This window comes from Canis lupus, chromosome 2 (assembly GCF_048164855.1).
Source record: "Canis lupus baileyi chromosome 2, mCanLup2.hap1, whole genome shotgun sequence".
In the NCBI taxonomy this organism is placed as follows: Eukaryota; Metazoa; Chordata; class Mammalia; order Carnivora; family Canidae; genus Canis; species Canis lupus.
The window spans coordinates 15,060,663-15,076,458 of record NC_132839.1 but is presented as its reverse complement, the minus strand read 5'-3'; the positions used below and the strand labels follow the sequence as shown (position 1 = coordinate 15,076,458).

General features: G+C 41.2%; 1 protein-coding gene across 1 annotated transcript in view; it reads right to left on the bottom strand.

Annotated features, from left to right (window-relative positions):
* The window catches only part of LOC140612798 (uncharacterized), a 134,265-nt gene that overhangs the window by 33,162 nt on the left and 85,307 nt on the right, over window positions 1-15,796 (bottom strand). Inside the window, exon 3 of the mRNA XM_072790900.1 lies at window positions 8,152-8,246. Coding sequence (XP_072647001.1) covers window positions 8,193-8,246 — 54 coding nt within the window. The 3' untranslated portion in view covers window positions 8,152-8,192. The remainder of the gene's footprint in view (window positions 1-8,151; window positions 8,247-15,796) is intronic.

Below are 15,796 nucleotides of genomic sequence, written 5' to 3'. Positions count from 1 at the left end.
ACTTTTATTTAGTTCATCAGCCAGTATATATTGAAGAACTTTATTGGACACTATGTTGAGCATAGTGGGGGCAAAGGGATGAAAATCAAATATGTAACTCTTGTATTTTAAAAATGTGTATCTTATGGAGAACTACGACTTTCGTGGTAAGGACTTTGTTGAGAAATCTCAGCCTACAATTATTAATGTTATGGGACATTATTTGCAAATTCTTACCATCGGTGATATGACTCATTCATTCATTCATTCATTCATTTGTTCATTGAGTATTTATTAAAGATCCATCATGTGCAAAGTACATGTGAACTTTTATATATATAGATATATATCATTTATCATAGACATACATTCCACTTAAAATTTAGCTTTTGGATGGGAACTTAGGACCAACTATTACTGGTTGACCAAACCGGGAATTGACAACCACAAAATGGGTTGGCGTAATTATATAATGGCTTCCAGTGAATCACTCTTCTCAATACCCACCCCTAATCTTTTCCCACAGAGTCTGGGCTTGGTCATGGGACCTACATTGGCAGTGGATATCAGAAGATTATTCACAAGCAGGGTCTTGAAAAGCATATACACATGGGGCTTGCCCCTGATGCCTAACATCACCATGGCATGAAGAAGCCAGCAATGAAAGATCATATGGAGAAGGAGGCCCAGCTACTTAGCCATCACAGCTGAGTGCAGTTCCCAACTGACCCTCCAGCTAAATGCAGCCACATGAGTGAGCCCATGCTAGACAAACAGAACTGCTGAGCTAACCCCCAGATCTGTAGAAATAAGAAATCACAGCAATTAAGTTTGGGTGTTAGTTTGTTTTGCAGCAATAGATAACTAAATCACGTCAGGGTAGTAAAATGGTATTGGATACAGTAAAAATGGAAGTCAAATGACCCAGATATCAGAACATATGGGTTTTAATCTTCCACCAAATGTCAAATTGGGATATTTAACCGCTTACCATGTAATCTGATGAGACTTCACACCAACCTGAAATGCAGACAACCCTAAGGGGAATATCAGGCTCAAGGGAAAGAGTTAACCCTTTTTCCATGTGGTGAAATCTATTACCAAACCCTGGCAGTTCTGGGTGTCATTTTATTAATAAGCAAGGTACTATTGTGTGTCTTACAAAATACCTGTAAGATAAATAATGAGAACCATAATAATGACAGCTAAAATTTATTAAATAATATTTATGAGCAGTAGACAGCAAAACAAAGTTTATTGAGCAAGAGAAATTGAGCAATGGTACAAAGCTCCTGAAGAGGAAGGGGACCCGAGAAGGCTGCTCTAAATAATTTCTATGAAGCTTGACATTTTACAAGCATCAACTCAATTAATCCTCACAACAACTAAAGTGATATATCATAATCTCCATCTTATAGATAAGAAAACTGGAGCTAAGGATAACTTGCCCATGGTCAAACATCTAGTAAATAGCAGAGGTAAAGTTGTGTGTGTGTGTTCGGGGGGGTGGGAGGGTCTTCATTGTTGTTGGTGTTGTTTTGTCATGTGAACAAGTAATAGCCGAGAAGTTCAGCTGAGCCTAAGACACAGGTCTTGCTCTTTGTAAGATGTGTCTGTTAGAGCCCCAGCCTGGAAACACAAGTGTGAGGTAGGAGAGAACATGTTAGATAAAAAAATGGCTACCTGAAGAATGAAATGTATTTTAGAAAAAGTATACATTATATCAGAGAGTTTCATCACTTTAGCCTCCAAACTATCCAAGTAAAGAACTAACTTGCTAGGAATGGAGGAGACTGCCAACTACTCACCAAAATCCATTTTCCCCTTTACTTATGTGGCTGCTCAGCCAGTGACTACATTTCCCAGCCTCCTTTGCATCTAGCTAGAGCCACTTAACTATGTTCTTAGCAATGGAATGTGAGCAAAAGACACATGTGGCTTCCAGGTGTGGGTCTTAAAATGTAGACCATGTGATCTTCCATGTGGTCTTTCCCCTTCCTATTGGCTGAAAAATATAATGTGATAATCACACAATGTAACAATGATCAGATTTAGCCACACAGATGAGGACAACATCCTAGAGGGTGGGTGGCAGAGCAAGACCATGAAAGGAATCTGGGTCCTTTCAGTATCTTGCAGGACATAGCCTACACTGGACAGAAGATTATGTAACAGGGAAATGAACTTCTGTTGTCTTTAAGCCACTGAGTTTTGGGAATCTTGTTATTATAGCTAGCTTTTACTTCAATTTATATATTGAGATTGTATTAGATTAGACTAAGGGATGGCTTTGCTTCTCATTTTTTGTTCCACAGAGCTTCCAGTATTTCCAGGGGAGCTTGGTGTGAATTTAAGTGGACCAAGTCTAGAATGTGAAACTCTTTAGAGGCTTGAGAAGGGACCCGGGGTCCAGAACGTCTGAACCAAATCATGCCTATGGGATGTCTTTTATTTGCCCCAAAGGACATCACTTAACCTTAGGAAACACTTTCCATTTTGAAAAAAATCTACAAATTGAGTATGTTGGAGAAGCCTGATGTCCATGATTATCAGTACAAGAGCAGGCATAAAAAATGGAGCAAGCTTTGTGGTTACCCACAATAACATCGATTATTCTCTTGCCTTCCTAAAAGAATCTTAATTTTGTTCAGGACTAACATGTTCTAACTATTGTTATGCAACAACCTATCCCAAATCTTGTGGTGTAAAATTACCACTATTTAATTATACTTACGGATTTTGTGGGTCAGGATTTGGACAGAGTATAGGAGGGCTGGCTTATCTTTCTACTATGAGACCTGGGGCCTTACAGGGGGAAGACTCAAATAGTTGGAGTCTACAATCACCTGGGAGCTTCTTTACTCATAAGTCTACTCCCTTGACTGGAATATTCAAATGCTGAGCTCATCAGGAACTACTGACTAGAGTGCCTAACCATGGCCTTCCATGTGGCTTTGACTTTCTTACTGAATGGCAGCCTTAGAGCCTTCCCCTAAGGCAGCTCAAGTTTTCTTTTCTTATTTTTTTTTTTTTCAGCTCAAGTTTTCAAGAGCAAGTGTTCTAGTGAGCGAAGGGGAAACCACATGGCTTTGTATGGCCTTGTCTCAGAAGTCACACAAATTCCTCTGTACTCTACTGGTTGAAGCAGTCAAAAACCTGCCCAGATTCAAAGACATAAACCCTACCTTCTAATGGAAGAAGTGTCAAAGAATTTGGTGTCATATTTCACAACTGCCACTCTACCTATCAAGGAAGATAACCCTCCTCCAGCTCTGGGATATATCTAAGTCAACCATGGTCAATCCATTCTGCCTGCGGGTCGATTGGTTCTGGACAATGAAACTAGAGGTGAGGGCTTCTGGCAAAGGTTTCCTAACCTTAAATAGGAGATATTAGTAGAGGCAGTTCTTTCTCTTCTTCCAGATGGTGTAGGTTATAGATGTGACCTAAAGCTTTCACAGCCATCTTAAAACCCAAAGAGGGGAGATCACCTTAAGAGAAAGCCAGCATCATACAGCTCAGAGTGGAAGGGTAAAACCCCAAGTCTTTGATTATGTAGTTCAGTAGCTGAATTAACCAAAATTTGAGCTGTCCAACCTCAGATTGTCTTATGTGAAATAGTAAATTTCCTCATTGTTTAGACGTGCTGTCTTCTCTAAAGTCATCCAAGTGGATATAAGGAATTAGTATTTGTTAAGGTTTTCCAGAGAAACAGAAACGACAGTGTGTGTGTGTATACATATATATTTATTATAAGGAATTGGCTCAAGCAATTAGAGAGGCTGAGAAGTCCCACCGTTTGCAATCTACGAGCTGGAGACCCAGAAATGCTGGTGGCGTAGTTCCAGTTAGAGAGCAGGAAAGCTATGTTCCAGCACAGTCAGACAGAGAGAGTGAATTTTCCCTTTCTCCAGCTTTGGGTTCTATTGTTCTTTTGTTCTATGAAGCCCTCAATGGATTAGATGATGCCCAGCCATATGGGGGAAGGCAATTTGCATTAGTCAGTCTACCAATTCAAATGCTAATCTCATCCAGAAACACCACAGACACACCCTAAAATAATGTTTAACCAAATATCTCAGCATTCCTTGTCCTAGTTAAGTGGATACCTCAATTAGCCATGACAAGAAACTATGGGTTTCTTTAAAACTTCATCCCAGATAGGAAGTGTCAATTATGCCTGCAAATTTTTGTTTCTCTCTCTTCCTGAATGTGCTCTAAGCAATCTATCATTTCGCCTAATTCTTTTAAGTACAGAAGGATACAGCTGATTGAAAATTTAGACTGGATCATCATCCAGAAGGTTATACTAAAACAAATTATGTGGATAACGCAATCGCAGACATTTAAGAACCACTCTACAAGCTGTGAACTTCATCCCTCTGGCCAATGAAGTCACACCACTGTGTTAAAGGAGTATTAGAACTGCTGCATTGTAAATAAGGCAGCAAACATGTAGCAAACATTTCCTCAGCTAGCTGGTTGGGAGTTTTTTAAGGGCCTTCTGAATTTTTAAAAAGGATTTGTATTCTTCACTGAGCATTTATCATTATTGCATATTTTTTTAAATGTAGCCATTGAAAGCCTGACCTAGGCCAACATGTTCCAGAGTATACTTTGTGAAGCAACAGATGCTTCCATATTAATATATCATAAAGGAAAAAAAAAAGTTTCAAAGTTAAATGTTTAGAACACTAGGTTAAATAGGTCTCTCTTTTTAGTTTTTTATTATGAAATACACAGAAAAGTTGAAGAATAATACAAAAGAACACCCACATATTCACCACTGAGATTCCACAATTGTTAACATTTTGCCATCTTTGCTTTTACATATCTATATATATTTTGCTGTTTTTGAATAACTTGGAAATTAGTTGCCAACACCATATCATTACATTTCATCTCTGAACACTAAGACATTCTTGCATAACCACAAGAGCATTACCACACTTAAGTTAACAATTCCCTAAGATTACCTAATACTCACCGTATTCAAGTTATCGCTTTTGTCCTCAACATAACTTGAATAGATTTTTTTTTTCCGTTTGAACCTAAATCTAATTACAGCGTACACTCTGGCTTGTTATGTCTCTTTAGTTTCTTCTATTGTAAAACAACCTCCCTGACCTTTATTTATTTATTTTTTTAGATTTTATTTATTTATTCATGAGAATACACAGAGAAGAGAGAGAGGCAGACATAGGTGGAGGGGTGGGGGGAGGAAGAGACATAGGTAGAGGGAGAGGGAGAAGCAGGCTCCATGCAGGGAGCCCAACATGGAAGACACGGGACTCGATCCCGGGTGGATCCTGGGTCTCCAGGATCACGCCCTGGGCTGAAGGCGACGCTAAACCGCTGAGCCACCCAGGGATCCCCCACCACCCAGTTTCTTTAAAGCAGTACCTCTCAGAACCTTCAATAATGCTAAGTACAAAACAATGCTCCAAGTGAACACCTTTTAGGAACCTCTGCCTTCTTCGAAATAAAACTTCTTTGGGAATTGTCCCCACTTCCAACACACACACACACACACACACACACACACACACACACACGGCTTCCAGCAGTCACATATGGACTTTGTAGCCTGATCTCTAGGGCTAGTCCATTAGAACCACGTCCTGAAGACTAATGCAGATTTAAGGGAAAAGAAGACTAGAATAATTAGGATAAAATACTCAGGATAAAATACTTTTATGTGAGTTCAAAAGTGATACCAAGGGGATCCCTGGGTGGCTCAGCGGTTTAGCGCCTGCCTTCAGCCCAGGGTGTGATCTTGGAGTCCCGGGATCGAGTCCCACATTGGGCTCTCTGCATGGAGCCTGCTTCTCCCTCTGCTTCTCCCTCTGTCTGTGTCTCTGCCTCTCTCTCTCTCTCTCTCTCTCTCTCATGAATACATAAACAAAATCTTAAAAAAAAAAAAAGTGATACCAAAAGTAGGATATTGATAATGCCTATACTTCGAGGGAACAGGCAGTAGAAATACGGTGAGTTAGGGTCATGGAAAAGGACGACCAAATTGACACATACTAAGATAGAGCCAGCTTGGACAATCCCAGAGCAAGCATGATCTTAGATGTTGATCTGATGGAAGGTTATCTTCTCTTGGGGATCATCCAAGTAAAGAAAAATTTGTTTTTGCATAAAGCCTTTTCTGGGAAGATCCAGAGGGAAAATGTCTAGGCTAGAAAGCAAGGAGAAAGTAAAAGGAGGGAAAGAAGGCACTCAATTTGGCAAACAGTGCACACAGCAGATAAAGAGACCAACAAAAGAAGCAAATTAACCCATCAGAAACTCATCCAAGCCTTTCTAGAAGGAACAAGGGCACAGTGGAAGGGACTAAAGCATTGAAGATACATTTGGCCATATGCAGGCAAAACCTGGAACATTTCAGAGTTGAGGTAAGGCAATGGTTTTGAAGAGCATGTGGCAGAGGTGTTCTTCCTCCCTAAGACCTCAGGAAACTAGATTCAGAAGCATTAACAGCATTGTCAGAACTGTGCCATAAATTGATACCCCAGGTGGAGCAAAGGTGAATAATACTAGGGAATCATCCTTGGCACCATTCTGCATGAGCCTCATCAATTCTATAATAAGATGGAGAGAAGTCAGACACTATGTCAAGACTTCAAGTGCTGCTCTCAAGAGATGTGGAGACCCTGACACTAGACAGATCCACCTTTAATGCTGCACACTCATGCCAGAAAACACTGGGCTCAGCAGAGTGTTAGAAAGCACCACACAGCCTTAACCCTTGGCCTCATGTGAAGGGATTTCAATTGGACCAGCATTCCTGGACTCTCTCCACTGTTGGAGCTATGGGGGTCAAATTAAAAACAAACAATAACAATCAGAACCCAAACAAACATCCTCCCTTTTGGGGTTCTAAACCAAATTCTAGGGAGAAACCGAGGTTCAGAGATTAAATCCTCTAATAGAGTAAAGCCGAAAGATAACAAAATCCAAAGAACCATAGTTCAAAAATCAAAATTTCCTATCTTATATGAAATAATTAAAGACCTCCTTGAGTGCCAATTCCACGTAGCCTCTGCTGGAGAGTTCCCTGAAGCATGGGGGATTTGTGGATCCTTCCTTTGGCAGTGGAAGCTGCAGACTGCTCTCCCTGAAATGAGGTATTCCTTTAGGACCTCTGAGGTTCTATTTGTTCAATTCCCATCTTATGATGAGCCTCACTCTTTCAAAGAGTTCAAAGTCTTAACAGGAAGCAGAACTTTATTGCAGTTCCTCACCCCCTACTCCTAGAACAAAGGTCAAGTAAAACGGTACTCTGACAACCCAGTACTTGATGTCACCAAAGACTCTCTGGAATAGGCTCAGGATATGAGATTAGAAACACAGTTGGTAGGATGCCTGGGTAGCTCAGCGATTAAGCACCTCCCTTCAGCCTAGGGCATGATCCTGGGGTCCCGGGATTGAGTCCCACATCGTGCTTCCTGCATGGACCCTGCTTCTCCCTCTGCCTGTGTCTCTGCTTCTCTCTCTGTGTGTCTCTCATGAATAAATAAATAAAATCTTAAAAAAAAAAAAAAAAAAAGAAAGAAAGACGCTTGGTCTTGGCTTCCCCAGGGTGGATGCCAGTTAATAGATGTAGGTTGTCCAAAACTACAACCTGTGAAGTAAACTGGGAGAAATCTGCTCATAAAAGATTAATTTAGCATCACGTTAACAACTCTGGGATGGGGAGAAGATCTATCCATGCATTTACCTGACACAGAGGCAACTGAAACTGCCTTCTTACAAGATCAAAAGTTTGTAAAGGTGGAGGCCCTTGCATTTCCAGGTGTCTTTCTCTTCTTACAGATCAAAAATCTCTTCATTGTCATTTCCATTCTGAGTTCTCCTACTTAATTGAGCAGGGCCTCTATGCCATGCCATGGAGCTCTCTTGGAGCATATATTTTCAGCCCCGTGCCTCGGTGACTATTTGCCGTGACTTTGGCTAAGCAATCTGCCTCTAGGTACACTTTCCCCAGCGCCATCTGGACTCAAAGAGACGGTGTGGAGTCACTTTGAGCATGTGACATCTACACGAATCCAAGGCTAGTCCTGCCATGCTTCCCCTTCTGGACCAGAATGCAGATGGAATTTGGAGCAGCCCAGGCAGTGCTGCCTACCCACGCTGTCATTGGACAATTTCCAGTTAGATACTCACTAGCGCTCTGTAGCGGGCACAGAGCTCAGCCGCCTTGCAGTTTAGATGCAGCTCAGAGTAGATCCAGGTTTCAGTGGGCGGGAGGGGGAGGCTCTCTTTAAGAAAAAGAATACAGAATAATAAATTTTTTTAAAAAAATTAGATATGAAAGTGAATATTCAGAATGGGCAAATAATCATGAAAAATACAAATATTAAAAACCAAACATGAGAGCAAACATTTACTAATTGCTAGACACACCACTATCACACTTTTTGCCTATATCTTTTGTCTCCCTACTCTTCACTCATTCCTTCACATAATAACCATTTACAAATATCTTACATACAGAGAATAGAAAGATAACTGGATCTTTCCTAAAGCATAATCTTTTTTTAATCAAAAGAAAGCATAAAACAAATAGTAGTCTAAGTATAGGTTTGTGTACTTATAGACACAGAAATTATGATAAATTCTGTTTCATATGATTTCCATCAAGAAAGATACATGAATTTATAGTTTATAGGCTGTCTTATTGAGCATATCCCACGTGTACTGTTTATGAGAATAGAATCACGTGTTTACAATTTTACCAAAAGTCTAATGATAAGATAGGATTTTCCATAGAATAGTTTCTGGCTCTATCTGTTCAGATCTTATTTCTCTTCCAAGACTTTCATATTCCCTACTGCAGACACCACAGCCGTTACATTTTGGTAGAACACTGGCCTGCACGCGAGCTTATAAGAAGAGCTAACACTGGGATTATTTTTAGAGGCCGTTTTTACACTGGGAAGGCCAGCAAAACCTTTACTATGCACCACAACTGACTGCCAACCATATAAATATATCCCATCAAACACAAACTAAATGCATTTCCAACTCAAACTGCCTCCTAGCCAAATCCCAAAAATGCCTGTGCGATGGAAGGAAAAGAGACAATGGCCTTCATCCCCGAAGTTAGATCATCCTACTTTTGTACATTTTTTACAAAATTTATGACAACTATTCCGTTCTCTCTTCTCCTTTCTTCACAAACAATTCAGTCCTAAACCAGTAGGGAAGACAGAGCAGGGTGGACACCTATGCTGGCTATGGGGTTGGGGGAACATACAGTGGCTTAGAGAGGAGTGACAGCCAGTGGGGTGGATGGCCACATGGTAGTGTAGTGAGTTTGGTTCAAGTTGAGTGAGAAGGGAATAGAAGTACAGCCCTGCCAGGGCTCAGAATCCAATCTACGTGAAATTCCTGCCAAAGATTCATAATCTGAATCCCCTAAGGACATGTCAGACAAAGTGCAGTTGGGGGACATTCTATAAAATACATGGCCTATGACCTTTAAAAATGTGAATGTCACGTTAGTGAAAGCCTGAGAAACTGTCCCAGACAAGGAAGCCAAACAGATATGACAACTAAATCATTCTGAACTGGATTTGAAGATTAAATGTCAATGTTAACTTCCTGATTTTGACAGCTGAATTGTGGTTATGTAGAATGTTCTTATTTGCAGGAAATTTATATACTAGAGCTTTAGGGGCTGATGTGGCATCAGATTGGCAACATACTTTTAAATGGCTGTTGGGGTAGAGTTCTCTGTACTACTTTTCTATAATTTTGTGTGCTTCCAGATTATATTAAAAGGATATAAAAGATGACTGTGGGAATACATTACTAGAGTTGCTCAGGACCTTGGAAAGGGCTCAAACATGTGAGGGGACCTGAGCTTATGTTTCATTAACTTCACTATCTCTAACTGCAGGAAACATTATTCTACGTATGTACCCAAAGGCATTTTTTTCCTGTAATTTAATCCTGGCCTTAGCTATGTCTTTCTTTTCTTTTAATTTGTTTTTATTTAAGTTCGACTTGCCAACATATAACACCCAGTGCTCATCCCATCAAGTGCCCTCCTCAGTGCCCATCACCCAGTCAACCCTCCACCCACCTCCCCTTCTGCAACCTTTTATTTGTTTCCCAGAGTTAGGAGTCTCTCATGTTTTGTCTCGCTCTCAAATTTTTCCCACTCAGTTCCCCTCCTTTCCCTTATAATCCCTTTCACTATTTCTTATATTCTTAGTATGAGTGAAACCATATGATGATTGTCCTTCTCCAATTGACTTATTTCACTCAGCATAATACCCTCCACAGTTCCATCCATGTTGAAGCAAATGGTGGGTATTCGTCCTTTCTGATGGCTGAGTAATACTCCGTTGTATACATAGACCACACCTTCTTTATCCATTCATCTTTCGATGGACACCAAGGCTCCTTCCACAGTTTGGTTATTGTGGACATTGCTGCTAGAAACATCGGGGTGCAGGTGTCTCGGCGTTTCACTGCATCTGTATCTTTGGGGTAAATCTCCAGCAGTGCAATTGCTGGGTCGTAGGGCTGTTCTATTTTTAACTCTTTGAGGAACCTCCACACAGTTTTCCAGAGTGGCTGCACCAGTTCACATTCCCACCAACAGCGCAAGAGGGTTCCCCTTTCTCCACATCCTCTCCAACATCTGTTTCCTGTCTTGTTAATTTTTGCCATTCTCACCGGTGTGAGGTGGTATCTCATTGTGGCTTGGATTTGTATTTCCCTGATGGCAAGTGGTGCAGAGCATTCATAAACAGAAATATCACCAAAGAAGACACACGTGGCCAACAAGCACATGAGAAAATGCTATGTCTGCTTTCTGACGTCTTTTTGGCCTTCCTACCTTTGCTGAGACCGAATGTGGTAGAATGACTATGTTCTCAACATGCTTTAAGGTCAAGGAGCAGCAACCTGCACCCTACGACCCTCCCCCTCTCACCTAAGGCTCTTTGCTGGGCCCACGTAGCTCTGTGCCTATTTACTTAGCCTGGCTTAGTACTAATGGCCAGTGTTTTGCTTGAGGCTCACTACAGACAACCTGGTGTTCACTGATCACACTCTCTTCTCCACTGCCTACTTACAGCCAGCATGTGTATTATTTGCTTACCGCCCAGGATGGGGAGTTCCATTTGGAAGATAAAATTCAAAGTGAGTGAGCAAGAAATCTTAAAATCTCTGACCTTTACTCTCTTGTTTTGTATGCTCAGCCACTCCTTTCTCCTTTCTACAAAACTGTCTGTCTAAAGAGAGTATAATCTAGTTTATTAAAAAAAATCTGGTTCATCCTCTCAAGATGGGACAGCACTAAGGTAGAGGGCAGCAATTTGGGCATATACATTTAATTCTGGAGATGTTAGCAAATCCATTTGGCTGCACATTTAAGCTACTCCAATCCAGATTTTTGTTATTAAATAAAGTTTACACTTCGGTCTCTTACTATCTCTTTCAGTTGGTTCCAAACTCAGGCAGGGGGGAAAAAGTTTTTTGTTTTTTTTTTTATTGGGTCCTCTAAAGTCCAATACAAATAAAAGATGATGGCATCTTCCAGAGCGGTGACAACACATAAAGAAAAGCAGCACCATCATTTGAAATATATTTTAGGATGTAGAACTGACATGGCCCAGTCCTGGATGAAATATGGGGGGGATACCATGAGGGCCCCTAGGACCATATTATGTTTGGGAATTCACTAGAATGACTCATGGAATTCATCAGATAGTTCTTCTCATGCTAAAATTATTATAATGAGATTATAAGAATACACAGCTAGATTATAAGAGAAAAAGGACACGGGGAAAAATGGAGGAATTCAGGTGCAGGCTTCCTTATGTTCTCTCCCTCTCTGGAGGCGTAACACAAAGCTGATTCTTTTGCCAGTAATAAAAATACAGAAAAGGAGCATGCAACAGTTTTGCCCAGGGAAGCTCGTTAAAGATTCATCACCCAAAAGGTTTTATTGGGGTCTGGCCATGTAGGCAGCTCTGCCTAGCATGTACCAAAGTTCCAGACTCCCAGAAGGAAAGCAGGTCATGGTCAGCATCAACCATGTTGTTTGTATGAACAGTTTATTTTTTAAAAAGATTTTATTTATTTATTCATGAGAGACACAGAGAGAGAGAGAGAAAGAGAGAAGCAGAGACACAGGCAGAGGGAAATGCAGACTCCATGCAGGGAGCCCAACACGGGACTCGATCGCAGGTCTCCAGGATCATGCCCTGGGCTGAAGGCAGAGCTAAACTGCTGAGCCACCCAGGCTGCCTTTTTTTTTTTTTTTTAAGATTTTACTTATGTATGGACAGTTTAGTCACAGTGAGACATCCTTATTATTTAGGGAAAATCTTTTATCAATATAGAGAACTATTTGCCAGCCAAATTCGCAGACACCAGCCAGGAGCCAGCCTTACAAGCAGAGCTTTCCAAGGATAGCAGTCTTAGGTCAGCTATGCCAATTCTTTTCCACACTGGAGGAGTGAGAAAAGGGGAGATGTGAGTATGGCATCTAGGTTTCTACCTTAAGCATGTAGATGAACAGGGCTGTCACTTATAGAGGGAACAAAGGAAGTACAGGTTTACAGGAGAAAATTAATATTTTTTTTACCTTTTTTTTTTAAATTTATTTATGATAGTCACAGAGAGAGAGAGAGAGGCAGAGACATAGGCAGAGGGAGAAGCAGGCTCCACGCACTGGGAGCCCAACGTGGGATTCGATCCCGGTCTCCAGGATCGCGCCCTGGGCCAAAGGCAGGCGCCAAACCGCTGAGCCACCCAGGGATCCCAGAAAATTAATATTTCAATCTTGAACACATAAAACTGAAGATAGCAAAAAGATATCAGGTTAAGTTATGCTTTAGTATAATCATAAACAACCTTAGAACTTTGCTGGCTTAACACAAGAACTGTTTATTTCTCACTTCAGTTACGTATCTTTCATGGCCTCCTGGAAGGTAGTGACTGGGGGTTGGTGGGTGGTCTCTGTTCCACATGGTCACTCAGGGACCCAGGCTAGTAGAGGTCCACAATCTAGGATGTCTGTGGTCATGACCAAAAATAAAAAAATAAAAAAGAGAGAGGGAGAGCAGGGAGGTGGAATAGGAGCTCTTCTATGCTTCAATCTAAGAGTGACACACTGCATATTCACTCACTGCCCATTGGCCAAAAGTAGTCACATAGCCTCACCAATTGTAAATGGGGTGGGAAATGTGGGATAGTAGGGATGTCTGGTGAACACTACTGTTTCTCTCATGGTGTCCAAGTAAGAATGTCACACGGGTAATCCACAACAAATGAATACTGTGGAGACTTTCAGATAGGAGTCATAAGAAGATAGTCTGTATTTAAAGCCACCCTCACTTTCTCATTATCTGAATCCCAATAGCCTAATAAGGGCAATGTGATCGCCCTTTTCTTGTTTAAAAGAATAGGAAATCCAGAGTGGTTGATACTCTTCAAACCTCACTGTAGTGAAACTATCAGCACACCAACATCTTCATTAGCTCACAAAACAGATTATTTAGAATTGAAGGCAGGTTTTGAACTTCTCTAAGAGGAAGGGCTTGGTTCCAAAAACACCTGCCTAGAAACAGCCTGATGCTCAGAGCACAGGAGAGAGGCTCACAAAGGTGAGAAGGGACATTTAAAACTATTTTTAGACAAAGGCATTGAAGAGCAAGTTCACAGAAGAAAAGTTATTTTCCACAGTAGGTAAGAAAATGCACACCAGGGCTACCACTAGGTGTCAACAGTAGGAAAGAAAAGACAAAAGAACAACTGGAGTAAGGTTCTAGAGGAAGATGTAGATTGGTTCCAAGGAGAGAGAAGATAGAAAGTGTCCCCCCATTCCCAGTAGTTTTCCAGGCATTCCATATTATTACATGATTAATTCCACTGATACTCTAGGTAGAGATAAAAGAAAGTTTCCATTTCTCTCTCTCCCTCCTTTGTATATATGGATGCGTAACTGAGGTCTTCAGTTTATTAGAAATCAGATTTAAGGTCAATGAATCTAAGTTGTGTCTTATTTTAATGTCCAGATTATGTCAAGGCAAGAAGGACTTTTCATTAGAAACAGCAAACTTGGGATCCCTGAGTGGCTCAGCGGTTTGGCACCTGCCTTCAGCCCAGAGCGTGATCCTGGGGTCCCAGTATCACGTCCTGTGTCAGGCTCCCTGCATGGAGCCTGCTTCTCCCTCTGCCTGTGTCTCTGCCTCTCTCTCTCTGTCTCTCACGAATAAATAAAATCTTAAAAAAAAAAAAAAAAGAAACCGCAAACTTTATTTAGTCCTTCCACGACACAAGCTAAAGACTGCTAATACCCTCTGTGTGCCTTAAAATAATTTAGATGGCTAACTGATTAATATAAATTATAATAAATTCAAATATATTTTATCACTTTGGTAAAGCAGTTCATCAAAACTAGATGGTTAGTTTTTGTTTGGATCAGTGAAATAAATGGTCAAAAGGGAAATTATCGCATAAAATATTATCACCCTAAAAGTATACTGAACCGAACAAAAATCAAAAGAAACAAGCATTGGAGGCAGATCCATCATTCTAGGTTTCTAAAACTCTTATTTGTTGAGGCTCATAGGAAAAATGATATTTGCATAGCACGCTGAGATAAATGAACAAGGCCCCTGGGTTTCAACGGCCTGAGACCCACTGGACCACTCTAGGATCTGAGATCAGTACTCAGGATATTAAATACACCTTGTGGTTTTCAACCTTGAGTTCACATTGGAGTCACTTGGGAAGTCAGAAAAACTGACCCCTCTTGCCCTCCGTCCCCCAGGTGTCACTGGTCTGGGCATCATGACTACCTAAAACTCCCAGGTGATTCTAAGGCATAGTTGGAATTACCAAGTACAACGTCAGAACACAGCCAGGGACACTTTAAAAAACACTCTGGACATGAGCAGCCCGGGTGGCTCAGCAGTTTAGCGCCGCCTTCAGCCCAGGACGTGACCCTGGAGACCTGGGATCGAGTCCCACGTCGGGCTTCTCCCTCTGTCTGTGTCTCTGCCTCTACAAAATCTTAAAAAACAAAAAAAACAACAACATTCTGGACTCAACTAGCTTGCAGCCTTGAACACAAGGAGGAAGTGGGGAGGTTTTTGTTTGTTTAACTCAGAAAGTATAAGGAGGAAAAAGTTGCAACTGTCAAAATAGTAAAGTGATAACCAACCACCAACTCCAATGCAAGCACCATTAAGTTTTTAAAAATACTTTTTTTTTTTAATAAAAAGCTCATGTACAGACGTATCTATTTGTATCTTGAGAGATCACGTTTACTTTCACTGAAGAATCGTGTATTGCGTGCCTTCCTTTCAAACACTCACCGCTTTCATGGAATCTGGTCGTGAGTAAACGGCTACAAAATAATTCACATGTCTACACTGTATTTTATTGGACCATCATTCATTCCCTTCTTGCTGAGGACTTCAGCTATTCTTATTCGTTCCCTGCAATCAGCATCCTTATGCACGGATTGTTTGCACCCTGAGGAATTTCTGTAAATATTTTTATTAGGTCAATTCCTGAGAGCGGGAGCACTTGAAAGGTGTGGGAGGCGCCTGGGTGGCTCGGCGGCTGATCGAGTCCCACCAGGGGCTCCCTGCATGGAGCCTGCTTCTGCCTCTGCCTGTGTCTCTGCCTCTCTCTCTGTCTCTCCTGAATAAATGAATAAAATCTTAAAAAAAAAAAAATGTGCGCCGGGCTGGCACACTAGAAAGAGCCCGCGACTCTCGGTCTCCAGCCCCGCGCTGGGGGGAGCGACTGTTTAAATAAGCAAATAAAATAAAACGTG